Here is a 17,360-nt window from a genome sequence, read left to right on the forward strand (position 1 = left end):
TGAAAAACTATCCCTTCTATTTACCGGGCCTAACACTGACGACCCGGCCGGACCGAAACATTTAAACTTCGCCACGAAGGATAGACACTTTATTCTTCTAATGCAGTTCGTTTTTATTTATTTGCAGCGGGGAGGCACGGCCGTCTGTTCCTTCCAGGCGGACCGAGCCGCACAATGCCTCCATCTCCCTGGCATCCCTTGTGAGACAGTGCGGTTCCTTAACCCACTCCCGCGCGCAGCAATAATTCAGTTTGTTCTGCTCCTTGTGTTCTTACCAAGTTTGGCTGGCCCGCTGCGCTGTCACTCACTCTGAGCGGCGACCAGGCCTCCATGAAGTACTTGTAAAAGTACTGAAAGAGGTCTGGTTTCACCTGCAAAGAGAGCAGCGGCGGCTTGGGCATAGTGAAATCAGTATTTCTTTCTCTATGGCTTGGGTCCCAGGGCTTCACCTCCACATGGTGTTCACCGGCAGTAATCTTGGGGAGGCTGGGGGAATTTGTCACCTACTAATGCTCCTCCTTTTTTGCAGAATATCGCCACATAGGTATCGCGTTAGATATGTTTTCCTCTTATCGCACAAGCATGAAGAGACGGCAGACAATCGCCTCCCTTCGCCCAGGAATAAGGGCGCCCGGACACAAAAAAAAAAAAAAAAAAAAAGAAACTCCCCTTGGGGGGGGGGGGGGGAGGGGGGGGGCGTGGCGTAGGTGATCAGTGATGATCGGTGGATGGGTCTTACAGCCCTGGGGCGCGGAACTGTGCCAACCCCCCCACCATCTGACAACGGATTGCAACGTACACGTTGTGAATTAATCCGCTGGCTGCCGGTACGCGCAGCGTTTGAAACGGTGCATTTCCGCATGCTGTCCGCACTGCATGCGGTCACAGTGAAACATGTTTCAGGTGACGTCTTCAACTCTTTCAGGCAGTAGCCTCAAATTCACGTGGAATGAGAATGCGACCCAAAGATATGTATGGTGCACTTGAATTCGATTCCAACATTTGGAGTACGTGCGAGCTGGCGCGAGACCTAACGTTGGTCCACCCGCTACATAGTGGTCCGGGACAGGGCCTGGAGTTTTGAGGCGTTTGTGGTTAATTTTCTGTACATGAACAGCAATCCTTGTTGGTGCTTGTCCCCCCCCCCCCCGGTGTTTGCTAGAATTGACCATGGATATTTTAACAGCAAATCTGTTTAAGCTCTAGGTCGGATCCATATAACAGAAAGAAAAAACACCAAGAAAATACCGAGCGCACGTGAGCGTGCGTCTCGTGAGGAGCGCCTGACGCCGTCCAGCAGGCTTGTACGTGGGCTTGTGCCACGTGAGGGGCTCGCAAAAAGAAAATGAAAAATACCGAGCGCACGTGCCAGTCAGCGTTTGAGGAAACAGCGTCGCCAACAAAACGACTGTCGTCTGCTCCTGACCTCATTTGCTCCGAGTTGCTAGGGGCAACCACCTGCGCTCATAAAACTCGGGGGCGCCGCGGCGGCGGCGGCAGAACTCTCTCCAACTCTGTGCCACGCACAGGGGGGATGGGCCGAAAGAAGACCCGGACTCTCGAAGAAGAGGCGGCTTATCAGGAAGCGTGCCGCGCTGCCAGGCGAGAATGCAATCCCCAAAAGAACGAGCTAGTAGTGCAGGTCTTGGCGAGGGAGTGCTCGACGAAGAGTTTGTGGTGGCGTATGATGAAGTATACATACGAAGACTGAAGAAGGCACGTATACTGTATAACTAAAGTACTTGTATACTTTACTTCGCATTTGATTTGGTCTTCTGCTGACAAGCGCCACATATATACACAGGGTAAATGGTTCTCAGTGACTTATATGGCACTCGTCAAGTTTAGCTTAATGAGACAAACACAGCTCTTCTGTGACATCAGGTTTGCACCGCCGTTGTGCAAGCTGGTTTTGTTTTTTTAAACTGTTTTTATGCATTTTAATTGGTGCCTTATGTTTGAAATAATTTACAGCGGAAAGGAGAGGCATGTATGAACACGACAAGCTACTGATGCCGCGACTTTAATTATTACATGCGTCGACAGGCACATGCTCTTCGTGTCACAGAGAGATTGACTGAGCGTATTTAAGCAGAAAATGTCTTCGGCCCATGTCTGTGCTGTTTTCTGGCAAGAGGGAGGTCAAGGATATGGGCTATGGGGAGGAGAGAAAGGTCAGTATTTTTGTTATGAGTTCGACGGTGTTAACTTTGCGGCTTCAAGGTCACTGTGAAGAGCTCCGCTGGCCGTCTCCTTATATTCAATCGATTAGCAATACCTTTCGAGGAAATTACAAAAGGCCTGTGGTACAGGATGGCATCAATGCAGCCATTGATTGCTGTACTTGCCCTATGCTGCGAACGATTAAAAAAACCTCTCCTCCTCCGCCAATTGGCTTCCCCCTCCACATTTTTTTCTCGTGTAGGGACTGGAAGGGACACAACAGCAGCTGTCGCCTGGACCTGCACTGCCACCCCCCAGTTAGATGCCACTCGCAACATTACTGGCCCATACGGTCCTGCTAATGATGTCGAGCTCTTCAGAATCCACGGCACCATTCACACCATACAAAATATTTTCTGAGCAAAACACCGCCATGCTCCAGCGTATTGAAGCGCTCGAAAACGCTAACCGCCTCTCTCAACAAGCCCCGAAAATGCTACCGCCCCCAGATACTGCCTCCCTACCCCCACCCCCACCCTTCCTTTCTGACGTACCAGCCGACGCCCTCATTGACGAAAAGATTCGTACGCAAATCATGCCGCTTGTCGAAAAACAGATCACCGATGCCTTGGCTGCTCTCAACAAAACCATTACCGACACTGCGCAGACTCTCCTTCGGCTCACTGACTCCCTCACCCAGCGCATGACCGCCCTAGAACAGGCTAGCCCATCCAACCTTACCCAGGCTATTCTGCAGCGCCTTGATGCCCTCGAAGGTGACAGGACTCCTCAATCGAAGAAGCCGAAGATATCTCAGCATCCCGATGCCCAGATAGCCGCCGCCACCCCACTCCCCTCCGATGATGACTGACCCCTCCGAGATTACCATCTATCAATGGAATTGCCGGTCATATAACAGCAAAAAAGCCCAACTCGATCATTACATATGCCAATCTCCCCCAGACGTTATTGCCCTCCAGGAAACCGATACGCCAACCCCAACGCTTCGTGGTTTCGAATGTTTCACCCAGGATCCCTCTCATTGCACAGCAGTGTTCGTCTCTAAAAAGTTCACGGCGCAGCAGCATGATATTCCTTCATCCATTAACCACACTTTCGTCGAGATTCTCCCAACTCACCCGGGTCAACACAGCCTCTTTATTCTCAACGTGTACAGTCCCCCGCAACACCCGCTTAAGGATATCGACCCCCTCCTCCTCATGGCTACACAAAAAGCCGGCTCCAACCCTCTTCTTCTGCTTGGGGATTTCAACGCCCCTCACCACTCATGGGGTTATAACCAAGCCACAAGGAAAGGCACTGCTCTCCTTCACGCAACGCAGCACCACGCACTCACGCTGTGCAACGACTTAGCCCTCCCGACCCGTATAGGGAACAGTGTTTCACGCGACACCAACCCAGACCTGGCTTTCGCTCGAAATGCCCCTCACCTAGAGTGGCAGAGACTACCGGATACTTTGGGGAGTGACCATCACATTCTGGCGCTCACTATTCGCTGCCTTCCCCTCAAGCGTAAAATCGGTCACGCTACGCTCACCGATTGGTCCTCGTTCCGCAAGGATCCCACCTCCCTGCCAGATGACATCAAGGACCTCGAAGAATGGACATCGCAGCTTCTGTCCCTGGTTCAGAAGCACACAAAATTTATCCCCCTCACTACAGCCAATCCCTCTGTGGACGCCCATCTCACACATTTGTGGGCAGCCCGACAAGGCTTAGTAAACCGCTGGAAGACGCGCAGGCACAATCGCTCGCTAAAGCGCCGCATCGCTCAAGTCACCCAGCGTGCCTCGGAATACGCTCGAACCCTTCAAACCCAAAATTGGCGCTCATTCTGCGACGAGCTTCAGGGTACGCTTAGCACAAAACGTGCGTGGCGTATTCTGAGACATCTGCTGGGCTCAAAACACTCCAAGACTGCCACGTATCACCACATTCAACGTGTGATTCATAACTACCCCCATCCCCCTGCCCACCTTCTAGACACCCTACGCACGAAGTTTTTTGGTCCCCCGCAAACCCCGCCACCTCCTTCATCTGACGACTACATGGGTACACCGAACCCTGCGCTTGATGCCCCCTTCTCGATTCAAGAATTGAAGCAGGCCCTCACCCGCATCACGCGCAATACCACCCCTGGAAAAGATCGAGTAACCAACAAGACCTTGCGAAATCTCAATGAAGACTCCCTCAACTCCCTCCTTGCCCTCTTCAACAAGCACTGGGCAGCCGGCACCCTTCCTCCTCAGTGGCGCCACGCCGACATCACCCTCATCCCGAAACCACACAAACCAATCTCCGTTGACAACCTTCGCCCTATTTCCCTCACATCATGCCTGGGTAAACTCTTCGAGCACCTCGTTCACTCCCGACTTACGGCATTCCTGGAGGACAATGACCTCTATCCTCATACCATGTTTGGATTTCGAGCACACCTGTCTACCCAAGATGTGCTTTTACAACTTAAAGAGCAAATTATCGAAAACTTAAGCAAAACGCACCCCAGTTCTATACTTGCATTAGATGTACAAGGAGCATTTGACAATGTCACGCATGCCGCAATACTCCAAGGACTGCAAACAACCAATTGCGGGGAGGCCACATACAACTTCGTCCGGGCCTTTCTCAAGAACCGCACCGCAACGCTTCGTATTGGCCCCCTCCAGTCTGACCCTTTCCCGACTCCGCCGAAAGGAACACCACAGGGTTCTGTAATCTCTCCGCTCCTTTTTAACATAGCCCTTCTTCAACTCCCAGCCCAGCTTTCTGCCATCCCCAACCTTCAGCACGCTTTCTATGCGGATGACCTCACGTTCTGGACTAACGCAGGATCCCCAGGAGATCAACAAGACATTCTCCAGCAAGCCGTTGATTGCACACTCGGGTACCTGCAGCAGCGTGGTCTGACATGTGCACCACATAAATCCGCACTCCTCGTTCTTAGAGCCCGCACCCGAGGCCGTCCCCCAAACCCCACTCCGGACCCGTCAGTCACGATCGATTCTACGCCCGTTCCCCAAGTGCCCTCACTCCGTATACTTGGTGTGACATTCCACGCAGATGGCTCTGGGGCGGCGATTCTCCCACAACTTCGTGTCACAGTCACCCAGCTCACACATCTCATCAGAAGAATCTGCACTCAGCGCCATGGCCTAAAAGAACCAGACACCTGCCGTCTTGTTCAAGCCCTACTGATCAGCCGCATTACATATGGTACTCCCTACGTCAACCTCAAACCAAAGGAACATGCCAAATTAGACGCCCTTATTAGGAAATCATACAAAATTGCCCTCGGCCTCCCTGCCTTCACGCCTACTGTCCGCCTTCTGCAATTAGGTATCCACAATTCCCTTTCTGAGCTCCTCGAAGCACAGCAGGTCCAGCAACTCACTCGCCTTGCCCTCACCCCTACGGGTCGCACGGTACTGCATAAACTAGGCTACCCCACTCCTCTTCCTTTAGACACCCCCCAGCGTATCCCTCCGTCACTCCGCGCTCACATCTTCGTGTCTCCCATCCCCAAACACATGCACCCTTCCTTCAATCAAAGCAGAAAACAGGCCCGCGTCACCCGCCTCCGGGCCGAATACCACAACAAACCGGACACCCGATACACGGACGTCGCTCCGTATACATCCCGCCCTGCTCACGCACTGGTTGTCGTCGACTCCAAATCTGTCAATGTTACCTCCCTCAGCATTCTCCACGCAAGCACCACGACGGCTGAAGAGACAGCCATCGCTCTAGCAGCGACCACGGCTTCCTCTAACTACGTGGCAATCCTCACAGATTCGCAACAGGCTTGCCGCAACTACTGTACAGGCCGCATCTCTCCCTCAGCGCTGAAGATACTATCATCAATCAAGGATCCACCCCACATCCAGATTGTATGGACACCAGGCCATTCTTCCCTCGAGGGAAACGAGGCGGCACACGCCGCTGCCCGCGCTCTTACATTCCGGGCGTTTTCGTCGACGGAAGAGGACCTTTCCGAACGCTCCATCTATCCCCCGGTCCCTCCCCGATACACTGAAATCCTATATCATTATCGCCAACTGCGGCTTCAATACCCTCCTCCTCACCCATCCCTCAGCACACATACGGCTCGCATTTGGCGTCGACTGCAGACCAACACATTCTACAACACCACGATACTCCACCACATATCTCCCTCCACTTACCCCTACAACTGCCCTTCTTGCTCCGTCCCAAACACTACCTACCACCTAGTCTGGGAATGCCCCTACGCGCCAAACCCCCTCCCTTCCCCATCCCCTGAGCAGTGGGAGCGCGAGCTGGCCAGCTCACGGTGCGAGGACCAAGAACGCCTCATCACTCGCGCCCAAGCAGCTGCGCTAGCTCGCGGCTATCTGGACTGAGAAAGCCACCCACTTTTATGCTCATTAAATGTTTTCCAATCCAACCTAACTGCATGCATCCACAAGTTCCGCCTCACCGCTGACTCGCACGTCACTCTTTAAGAACTGAATGTGAACTTCGCCAGTGTAGCAATATTTCTACACTGGTGAAGGTCCTGTTCTGCGCTTTTTATTAAACATCTTAAAGTGCAGAGGTGCGCTGCACCTCTGACACAAAAACATACGACAAACAAGGGGAGAATACACAGCAACAGGCAAGGTGAGGTGCAAACTAACTGTTTATCAAGGTATAAGCTTGGACGTGTTGGTATAGCATTCTTGGAACAGCGAAAAGGGACGAGGACGAGGTGTAGATGGGACACAGTGCAGATGGCGTAGATGGGACACAGTGCTGCGCTGTATCCCGTCTACGCCTTGTCCTCGTCCCTTTGCGCTGTTCCAAGAAGAACTGTTTATTATCATGAGAAGGGGGCGGTTATATATGATACACATAACAAAAACACACTAGAAGAAAATACAACTTATTGATAAATGCAAGACATGACCTGTTATCTATTCCTTACTTATGAAACCTATTTCATGTGTCAAAAGCCAGATTGAAGGGGCGCTACCGCAATCTCCATCTGCTCCTTACAACATTGCGAATGCTTCGAAGATATCATGGGTAATCTTTTCTTTGGACCGGAACAAGACAGTTGTTAGTTTGCGCCTCCCCTCATCTGTTCCTGTGTATTTTCCCCCTATTTGTTGCACGTTTTTGTGTCAGGCAGCGCACCTCTGCACTTAAAGATGTTCAAACACCACCAACTAGCCCACTTCCAAGCCTTGCTGCTTTTTATTAATGGAGCACTACAAAAAATTCCTAACAACATACACAAAGGTTCATTGCATGTGGCAGATAATTTTTGCCACAGAATAGCTACTCCATATGTACGTACTGCCCACCCAGGTGGGAAGCAGTACACAAAAGCCTTGTTTATGCCCCCAGTACTTTCACCTAGGTAGACCGAGACAATTGCCATATGGTACACTTTTTTGTGACGCAGGGGAAAATTTGTAGGTGTCGCAATAAAGCTGTCATCTATCACATATGGCATGCATTGTCATTTTTTTTTTGTTTACTTGCCTTTATTGTGGTGCATGTTATTTCTGTTACGGCACACACATTTCATTTTTTTTTTTCTGAGTTCTTATTACCTGCAGTTATTGCTGATGCCAGCGCCACTGCATGTGACGTCACACTGTGACACTTCAAGTTCACAATGCGACGTCAGTATTATTGCGCATAACAAAACACAAATGCACGCAATTTGAGATGATGCTCAAGTGATTATGGGAGAATACCAACCTCACAATATGTAGGCATCCATAATCATTTAATGTGATTAAACGAGTATATATAGTTCATTGAAATGTAATTGGTACATCATAGTTTTAGCCTACCTAATAAATATGAGCTAGTATTGCCGAGTAACCGGCTAAAATCATAGATAGACTCAGTGAGAGAGCACCAGAAGGGGGAAGAGAGGGAGAAGAGCTCAACTCGGAAAGCAGAGATAGTGGCCGCAGGGAGGAGGGATAAGGAGATGAGCAGCCATACGACTTGGATGTGCTAAAATAAAATAAAAACAAATACAGCAAGAAAGGCGGGGGGGGGGGGGGGGGATGAAGGGTCAGCATCAGAGTTCGACGTGAAATACAAGGGCGCAGAAATGTCCGAGAATGTAAAATTTGTATTGGCATCACAGGAAATTCCACAATTATGACACGCGCACTAACACTAGGAATTTTAAATGTAACTAGTAATTCTTAAATATCTCCATTTTGCTAATTTTTTAACACCCAACATGATGTGTTGTGGAACCATCAAAGAAACCATCAATTTAGTCTGATGAAGTACACCAGAATGATTTCAGGTGTGGTGCAAAGCGAGCTTGCTCAGATGTGTAAGCTGATAGGGAAGAACTACTAGAGGGCCACACTGGTAGATTTGCGAATTCAGTCACACGGTACTAGTATATTACACAGTATTTGCTCGGACTAACAAAATTACACCTTCCCCTTTATTTTCCCGCCTGGCTTCCTTCAACTCGTTACACCCAGTTGCTTTTGTTCATTGCTTTCCCACGATCCCAACAATCCGAAACAGCATATATACGTGACAGCTAGGGCATGGCTGAAGTGCCCACACAAGATTGAAACAGTGTAGACATCACGGATCACACTTTTTCTTTTCTCCTGTTCACCAACCACTATGTACTAACAACACTAAGGCTGTTGTGCTGGACACGCATCTATGTTTGAAACACATGGGCTTGATTGAGAAGGAAGTCAGCTACGCCATACACTGTTTGGCTGGTCCCTGCCGAGTCGGTCCGATGATGCTTCAAGTAAAGTTGAGCACTGTTGGGCAGCATGGCATACACTCTGGCTGGTCTAAACAATTTGCCGTGAGAAAATACATATGATTGCAATATACGTATTTTGTCTTAACATAAAAGTCCGATAGAAGACCTTCTGTCATGGCAGCGAGCAGCTGCTACGCTCATGGAGGAGTGGTTACGCTGGCTGTGAAGCCTGCCTAGAGTGTGACATTGCGTTCTTCAGTCTTCTCCCCACCTGCTTTGCCTCATGACCGCACACAATTTTATTTGAGTGAACTCCTGCTGTTAAAGAATTTGCATTTGCAAAATAGGGATTCAGTTGTTTTTTTTTTTTCTTCATAGATATGACCTTTGCTTCTTAACCTGTCTTTATTTCTTCCTCATCTTTCTCCATATTCCTTTATGTGTGTGGATGTGTACGCTGTAGCATGTAGTTTGTGCAGATATGCAGTGTTAGTTTTCTTTTGTCACTTTTTATTTACTTCTTGCTTCAAGCACAATATTGTTTCATTTTCTTTTTTTCTTTCAATGGTGTCACAACAGGCCGCATTTCCCGTTATTTCATCTTGACTAGGTAGTCATTCACATTTATTTGCTCTCAAAAAGGCTGCTGACAGGCATTGCCAACATCCTTCAATGTCATTAGAAATAAATCCGTCCAACTATACCCACGAGCTTGGTGGTTAGCACCATGACAGATTTATGCCATTTATTATAAAGTTTGTTCAGCAGTAAATGGTTGTCTCGGCGAAAGTGCTCACCTGAGATGCGAAAAAATGCGAGCATGCGCCTACTATGCACCCATTGCATCCCAGCTACTCCCTGACCCAGTACTGTTTCCTGCCTGCAGTACATGGTGTTTCATGGCACGGCTTTCTTCTTCTACCTGAGTGGTGGTGTGTCCACAATCATCAGCAGTTACCACGGCGTCACTATTGCTGCCGGGGTGAGTACCTGCAGCTATGTGGCAGACTTATAATATAGTGTCTTCGGCAACACTTTCTTCCCCCAAAAGGCAAGTGTGATGCATTTGTCGATACAGTGAGCAAACCACTAAGGGAATTGCACATAGTTATACCACCCTAGCAATGAGTACACCTCAGAAGCGTCAAGCACAGTACCACCCAAAAAGCTAAGCAGCGGGATTTTGTAGGCATATAGTTTTCCAATTGTGCGAGAAAAGTGAGCTTGCAGTGCAATTCGGATTTGTAAACCACCTCACGGCCCTTTAAACTGTCTTTAACATCGTGCCCTTTGACGTTATTGCGAAGTGCCAGAATTTCATTTCATTAAAAGATCAATTTCGATTTAGTTAGCCCCTGGTATTGCAGTCAGCCAGTAATTAATGCTGGGAAAAAAGTTTGGAACACTGGAGCAACAGGTGCAGAGGCAAAAAATTACTTGGGGCACTTAAGTCTGCTTATGGGCTTTGAAGAGGAAAGCATTATGGGTTCCCCTAGTGACACTCACTTCTTTACTGCTACATCATATTTGCACATCTTTCTTCCATTAGTTGTGTAATAAACGGCCACCGGATGGTACCACGTGTACTGCAGTACTTATGCCTGCGCAAGAGACTCCGTGACACACCACAGGGCACCATCTGCACTTTTGTGGCTTTTGTTCTTATTTGTACGGGCATATTATCTTACACCCGTGTGCCGCGTGCTCGCGCGTATTACGTTTCAATTAGGAAGAAGCCACACACATTTATCTGCTTCACAGGCTACTGTCCAGTTACAATCTGCGCCCTTTGCATTGTGGTCATGCTGACCACACCACACAAGCTAACGTCTTCCATTTCGTTTCCTCATCTTTTTGGTTTGAATTAGCACTTCAAAGCAAACTGGGGACACTTCACCACAGCTTTCCCAGATTCAGAGTTCTCCATGGCTGGGATGCACCTATTCTGCTCATGTGCAGTCATGAATTACCTGTCTCGCGGTACGACAGCAGCACCACACGCATTAGGCCAACTCTTGTTCTGCCACTGGCCAAAATGCGAGGTAGGATGGGGGTAACGCCCTTTGCTCCTACTCTGGAAACCCGCGCCTATTTGCCGTACGAACTCCAATGTATCCAATTTTTTTCCAAACTAGTTGATTTACTTTATTGAAATTAATCCATATGTGTACTTTGGCATCGATTTCTACATTTTTGTAAGTGTTTTTACTTTTTACAGGCGCCCATTTTCTGCACCGAACAACAACACTAGTTGCTTTTCCGCACAATTGGGCATTAGTAATTCCGCCTTAAAATATGGCAGTTAGAAGCAGTCCTGCAGGCGCACTGACTGAAGACAGAAAAGAAGGGATGCCACCATTTTCCCCGAGCCACTGCTTGGGAATGGTTCTACTGCCAAGCAGCATTGTAGAGTACTTCGAAACCGAGAGTAACTTTTACATACCAGGAGCACTAAATTTTTCTTATGTTTCAGCCACAACAGCAGCATAAAAAGAGTTGAAAAATATAACTAAATCTGAATTAGACAACAGGTGACAGCCAAATTTTGAAACAACTATAGAGCTGCAACATGAACGTTTTCATGGGTATGTGATTTCATTTCCCGTTTGACACTGTTCAGCAGATGAGTCAGCAGGGCACGGTCTACTGTTCACCTGACTGTATCATGGATAAAATACTAGTCTTCTTTCTTAGCAGTCACTGCATCTTCAGTCAATTTTGAGCTCCATTCACTCTAATAATACTTCTGTTACAACCTTGCATATCATTGCGTCCTTTTTTTTTATTTCATTTTTGTTTTCTCTCTAATCATTGTCTCCCCAATCTCTCACATCCACCTTACTGCATTGTAATCATCCCCACCTGGCGCAGCAAGCACTGCCGCTAGCAAAGCTGACCTTTCCAGTCCACAATAAAGAGTTCTCTCTCTCGCTCTCTCTTTCATTTACTAAAATTTATCCAAGCACTAATATTTTTTCCTCTTTGTTCATGTGCAACAGGTTCTCGGGCTGGTGGCTTCAGTTTTTCACTTGATTCACACTGGATTCGCTTACAAGAATAAAATCTGAGCTATGTCAACGGCTGATTCCTGGCACCCTGGTGGCGAGTCCAGCCGACACTACGAGACCAAGGCGACGATACGTGGGAGACGGCAAGCCCCCTGCAAGTCTCAGCGTCCAGAGGCCAAACAGCCTCCTTGGGCAACAGTGAACCAAAGTGCTGGACGCTCTAAAACACCAAATTTGTACACTATTTTCTTGGCCCAGAGCAGTTATGGGCTGTAGTCAGCTGTCATTTGATGTCCTTAATGCACTATAAGGCTCATTACCACTATCCTCGATGCAATGAACACATGTTCAGTGCCATGGCTTCTTTGTTATTGTTGTTGTTTTTAATCTAAGCAGGGTTTGATTGAACTGAAGCAGCGTTTCCCTTTTTTTTTTTTTTTTGCCCATTGAGTGTGGGGGTGAGAATTATTTGCACCAGTGGAAATTGTGACTGTAGCTTTTGTCCATCCCTGCTGCCATTTCTATTCATGCAATTTAACTTTGCCAATTTAACTATGCCAAAACACACCTTTGCACCGCAATGAGTTCAGTAACTCCACACCAGTAAACAAAATGAGAATTTTGCAAGTGTGAAACAGCAACCAAAGGGCATGTATGGAGTACATGTATATTTCTGAAAAGATAATAAAATGTTTCACCCCATTTCCTGCAGCGGTAGCACAAAAAGACACTTTTTCTTCTCCTCAAAGAGACCTTGCAGCAGGGCTAATAAACATTTTTTCTCATGCCTTCATGCCTAAAAGCACCAGCACACAACAAAACTCTGTGATTTGCTCGTCGCAGCAAATACCATTTTTTAGTCTCTGCCTTGCATTTGTTGTGATTTTCTTCAAAGTGGCTATCAAATGTTTTTACCGTTACAACTGCAAAGTAGGTGGCCAATAACTGTGTTGCTTGTGTCGCATCGCACAGGCAATACAGTCGAACACGGATATATCGAACTCCAAGGGGATCGCGAAATAGTTCGATATATGAAAAATTCGATATAAAAAATATGGGCTCTGCGACCTCACCTGTGGCGGACGACCGCTTACCGATAGGCGCATTCATGAATGACAACTAATTCCGCACTAACGACGGAACAGGATGCTTTATTTGCGTGAAAAGAAATCGCTGATCTTGGCCTGCTTCTTCGTCCTGTATATGGAATTAAAGACGCTGGTCTCGATCTTCTCGAGGATATCCAAGTGCGACAGCCCAGTTCCTTCCATGTCGCCGCAACTACGTCGAATGAAGCTGAACGCAGCCGCCATTTCACCGGTGGGGTACGATCGTGTAGCCACATCCTCGTCCGGACGATCTTCGCCACCCGAGCTATCAGCCTGAGTTCCTGCAACCGCAGCTACGATATCCTCGTCACTGGCACTTTGAACAGCCTAAACATTGCTGTCAGCGTCCACGAAGCTGCCGGCAGACACTCCGGCTGGAACAGCAGCCGGGAAAAGGGACGACAGCTCGCGAAACGTGTCGTCCATGCCCTCTTCGTCGTCGTCGCCGTCTTCGCAAGCTTCCGAAAATTCAGCCGTCACGAAGCCTGCCTGCCTTCCGGAAGCAGTTGGCCACGCTCTGCTTTACGCTGTTCCAGGCACCCCTCATCATGTGTATGGCCCCCAGCTGGTCAACTTTAAGCTCGGTAACCACGCGGAGGTTCATAAAAAGCCTATCGAGGAGTCGCCTCCTGTACCCAAGCTTGAACGACTTAGTCGAGCGGTCGAGCGGCTGCAGCCTGGCTGTTGTGTTCGGAGGCAGAAACTTGAGCTCGATGTTGTCGAGGTCGCAGGTGGTTTGGTTGGCCGAGCAGTTATCCATGAGAAGGCAAGCGTGGCGCTCCGAGGCTCCGTCTTCTGTCCCTGTCGGGTTTCGGCGAAGGCACTAAGCGACTGCGGAAATCGGGGGTGCAGCGACCGCCGAAGAGCACCTTTCAGCTCGCGCGGCGTTCGATATACCCAATGTCGGGAAAAATACCGTTCGATATAAACGTACGAATTCCTATACTTTTACACTGATTTTTCAAGGGGATAATTCATGAGTTCGATATAGACAATAATTCGATATACCCGTGTTCGATATATCCGTGTTCGACTGTATTGCCACTATTGGCCAGCTTCCTTATAGCCTGTGAATGTGATTAATATTTATAGGCCCTGTTAGCTCAGCTTTCTGAAGTCCCATTTCTAAAGGCCATATAGGTCACTTAAGAGGCCACTGCAATGCCATTCATGGCCACCTCAAAACCATTCAAGACCACTGCAAGACCACCTGCTTGAATGCATCCATTTTTGGTGAGAAGGCTGATGCTGAGTTATAGCACAGCCCACGCCATTTCGTGCCACGTGACAACTGATCTTGAGCTGGTCGTCATTTTAATTTACCTTTTGCATTAAAAAAAAAGCAAGGTGTTAGCTTCTCCCATCGCAGATGTACAGTTTTCTAATTGCCTGCACACTGAAGCTGTTATTGGAAATAATCGCCGCTCTTATTCATCCCTGCTGTCATTGCGACACCATGACCCACGACGTCAGTGCCACATAATGTGACGAACTGCATAAGTTTCTGCATAAATATTGGGTCCTGAGCTGAAGAGATGCCTACACGAGAAGACGGCGCATGCAAACACCCAGCCATACAAACTCTAGAAGAGGTTAAAGCAGAAGCAGCAGGCATATAGACAAAGAGGCAGTTGGGGTTGTGTGGCTATAGTGCCTGCTGAATAGTTCAAGACTGATTCTTGAAGGGTGCATCCGAGACACTCAGACTATCAAGAGCCACGGAAAGCAGAAAGCAAAAAGCGGTGATGAGAATGACTCTTAATAAAACATTAAAGAACCATATCATTCAGGATTCAACCTCTTTCACGTTGGTGAGTTGACAGTGTCTAAAACAGGCGTCAGTTAACAAAAATGCCTATAGCATTTCAAGCGCTTTGAAAACACGTGAGCCTTTAATTTGTTAGTCTCACAAATGGGCCACACGAGCATATATGTCGAAGCTAATGGACCCGAATCGTTCTGCTTCAGAGAAAAACCCATTACAAAGTTAATGCTTCTAGTGAAAAATAGTTCCCAACATTGCCTCCCTTACAAACTCAGAAAAATTATAATGAAAACTAGGGCAACATTACAAAAGATACAACTGTTGAAACTTTCCAGATGCTCTTAGAGTTGATGTCTGCCAATCATTAGGCTGTTTGTCAATTATTGGGGGTGTAGAAAAAGAGGTAGAGGAATAAAGAGAAGAAGAAGAAACTGCTCGGAACGGTGGCCTCCTGCCTCTCTGCTTCTCTTCGCCCGCCCCTTTCTTAACATTTGGTGCCGAAAACCCCGTGCGGCAACGATTGACTTCAACGCACGACCTCAAGGGCCCGTCTTTCATCTGCTCCGCCCCTTCGCGCTGCGAGTGGGGGAGGAATCGTTTAACGAAGTGGTCCTGGAACGTCACGGCTGGGGGGACGATTAGGTGCAGCCTACCGCGTAATGGAGCGACTGAAGAGCAAGATTTCTCCGCGAAGAGCCAAGAATACGAGGCTTATAAAGGAAGCTCGCTCGTTGCTCGACGCTGGATGTCAAGACATCGCCAAGCTCACGGGCTTGCAAGATCGACTCATGGCCAACCACGCCGAGCTCTTGAAGATCAGCGAGGAGCTCGAGGCCTTCCTTACGGCGGAGGAACAAGACATCGAGTATCAAGCGGCCGAGGAATACAATGATAGGACCCTCGACACGTTGGCGGAAATTCGATGCAAGATCGACTTTCTTGAACGAGCCGCTCAGAACGCCCCACATTCGCCGGCTGTTAACGAAATGGTCCCGTTCAGACAGGAAAGTGCAGCCACGACCTCGGGACCTCGGCTTCCGCCGCTGGACGTACCGGTCTTTCGAGGTGAGCTTCAGCTTTGGACGGGTTTCTGGGAGCAGTTCGAGCAAACCATCCACAACAACAACGCTCTGACGCCCACGTCGAAGTTTTATTATCTGCGCCGTTACGTGATGGGGGAGGCGGCTGCAGCAATCGCAGGCTTACCGACCACAGACGCCTGTTATGCGGATGCTATAGAAATCCTCAAGCAGCGATACGGGAACAAGCGAAGGATTCAGCAGCATCATCTTTCCGCACTGAGGAATCTGTCGCCTGTAAAATCGTCTGCTGACATACGGGGGCTCAGGCAGCTCTACGATGCGGTGCAGCTGCATAGCCGCTGCTTGAACTCTCTGAAGGTGCCCACCTGCAGCTTCTCTGCCATGCTCGTAGATATATTGCAGCACGCGCTCCCACACGATATTGTGCTGAATTTTACTAAAGAGAAGCGGCATCGAGAGCTGACCTCCTCCCCAGGGTACGGCCCTCCTCCAGCCAATTCATCGGGACAGCTGAACCCTTCCCCAGCAGACGAGGCACTCCCAGCCCGCTCATTGGCAGTGACAGCTGAAGCGGACGATGAATTGAAAGAGCTGCTCACCTTTGTGAGGATGGAGCTAGAGAGCCGCGAGCAGTGCTGCGAGTTGCCCCAGCGACAAGTTGCTGGCAACCGACCAGAGAAGCAGCGAAGTTGCCCCTTCACGGCGTCGGCATTACACGTCACTGCCCGCAAAGACCGAAAGGAGGAGTGCTTCTTTTGCCATTCCCAGAAGCACAGCACGCGTTCATGCACCGCCGACCTCTCGCTGGCTACTAAGAAAGAGCATCTCGCAAGGGACAGAAGATGTTTTAGGTGCACGACCAAGGGTCACCAAGCGAGAAACTGCAGGGCCAGATTGAGTTGCGCGTCGTGCCACGGGAGGCATGCAACCACCATGTGCGACCCTTCGTTCAAAGGCAATAATGCAACCGAGGGTGCACCGGGAACAACGGTCTGCGTATCGGCCCCGGTTCAAGCGTCTGGAGAGAGCAGCAACGAACAGTCGAACGATCGTTCTAAAGACAATGGGGTGTACCTTCAGACGTTCCGAGCATGGTTGAGCCACGACGGGAGGAGCCGACTCGTTCGAGGTATACTCGACGGCGGAAGCCAGAGGTCGTTCATCACCGAAGACCTCGCAACCAAGCTGCGTTTGAAGGTTGTGAACGAGACGACGGTCGCATTCAACACGTTCGGCAATGCTTCTACTCCGTGTGCGCAGAAGCGAAAAGTCGTTCAAGTTCCCCTTCGGAGCCAACACGCTACAGATGTCCACTCCATCGAAGCGATAGTGGTACCTGTCATCTGCCAAGATGTATCAGCACCATCAGCTGATATCTCTTTCGTAGAAGATCTGCGAAGGCAGGGCAAGGTCTTTGCTGACCAGCAGATGTTCATAGGAGTAGATTCAGAGCCCGGCCTCGGTCTGCTCATTGGATCCGACTACCTTTGGCGTTTGCTAACGGGAGAAGTTATTCGGAGCCCG

General features: G+C 49.0%; 1 protein-coding gene across 1 annotated transcript in view; it reads left to right on the top strand.

Moving 5' to 3' along the window:
- Positions 1-12,630, top strand: part of LOC144148690 (uncharacterized) — a 62,569-nt gene extending 49,939 nt beyond the window's left edge. The window contains exons 3-4 of the mRNA XM_077680211.1: positions 9,798-9,893; positions 11,911-12,630. Of these exons, the coding sequence (XP_077536337.1) occupies positions 9,798-9,893; positions 11,911-11,979 (165 nt within the window). The 3' untranslated portion in view covers positions 11,980-12,630. The remainder of the gene's footprint in view (positions 1-9,797; positions 9,894-11,910) is intronic.
- The last annotated feature ends 4,730 nt before the right edge of the window (positions 12,631-17,360 follow it).

Source organism: Haemaphysalis longicornis, unplaced genomic scaffold (assembly GCF_048455015.1).
Source record: "Haemaphysalis longicornis isolate Haplotype H1 unplaced genomic scaffold, Haemaphysalis longicornis Haplotype H1 scaffold_1, whole genome shotgun sequence".
Classification (NCBI taxonomy): Eukaryota; Metazoa; Arthropoda; class Arachnida; order Ixodida; family Ixodidae; genus Haemaphysalis; species Haemaphysalis longicornis.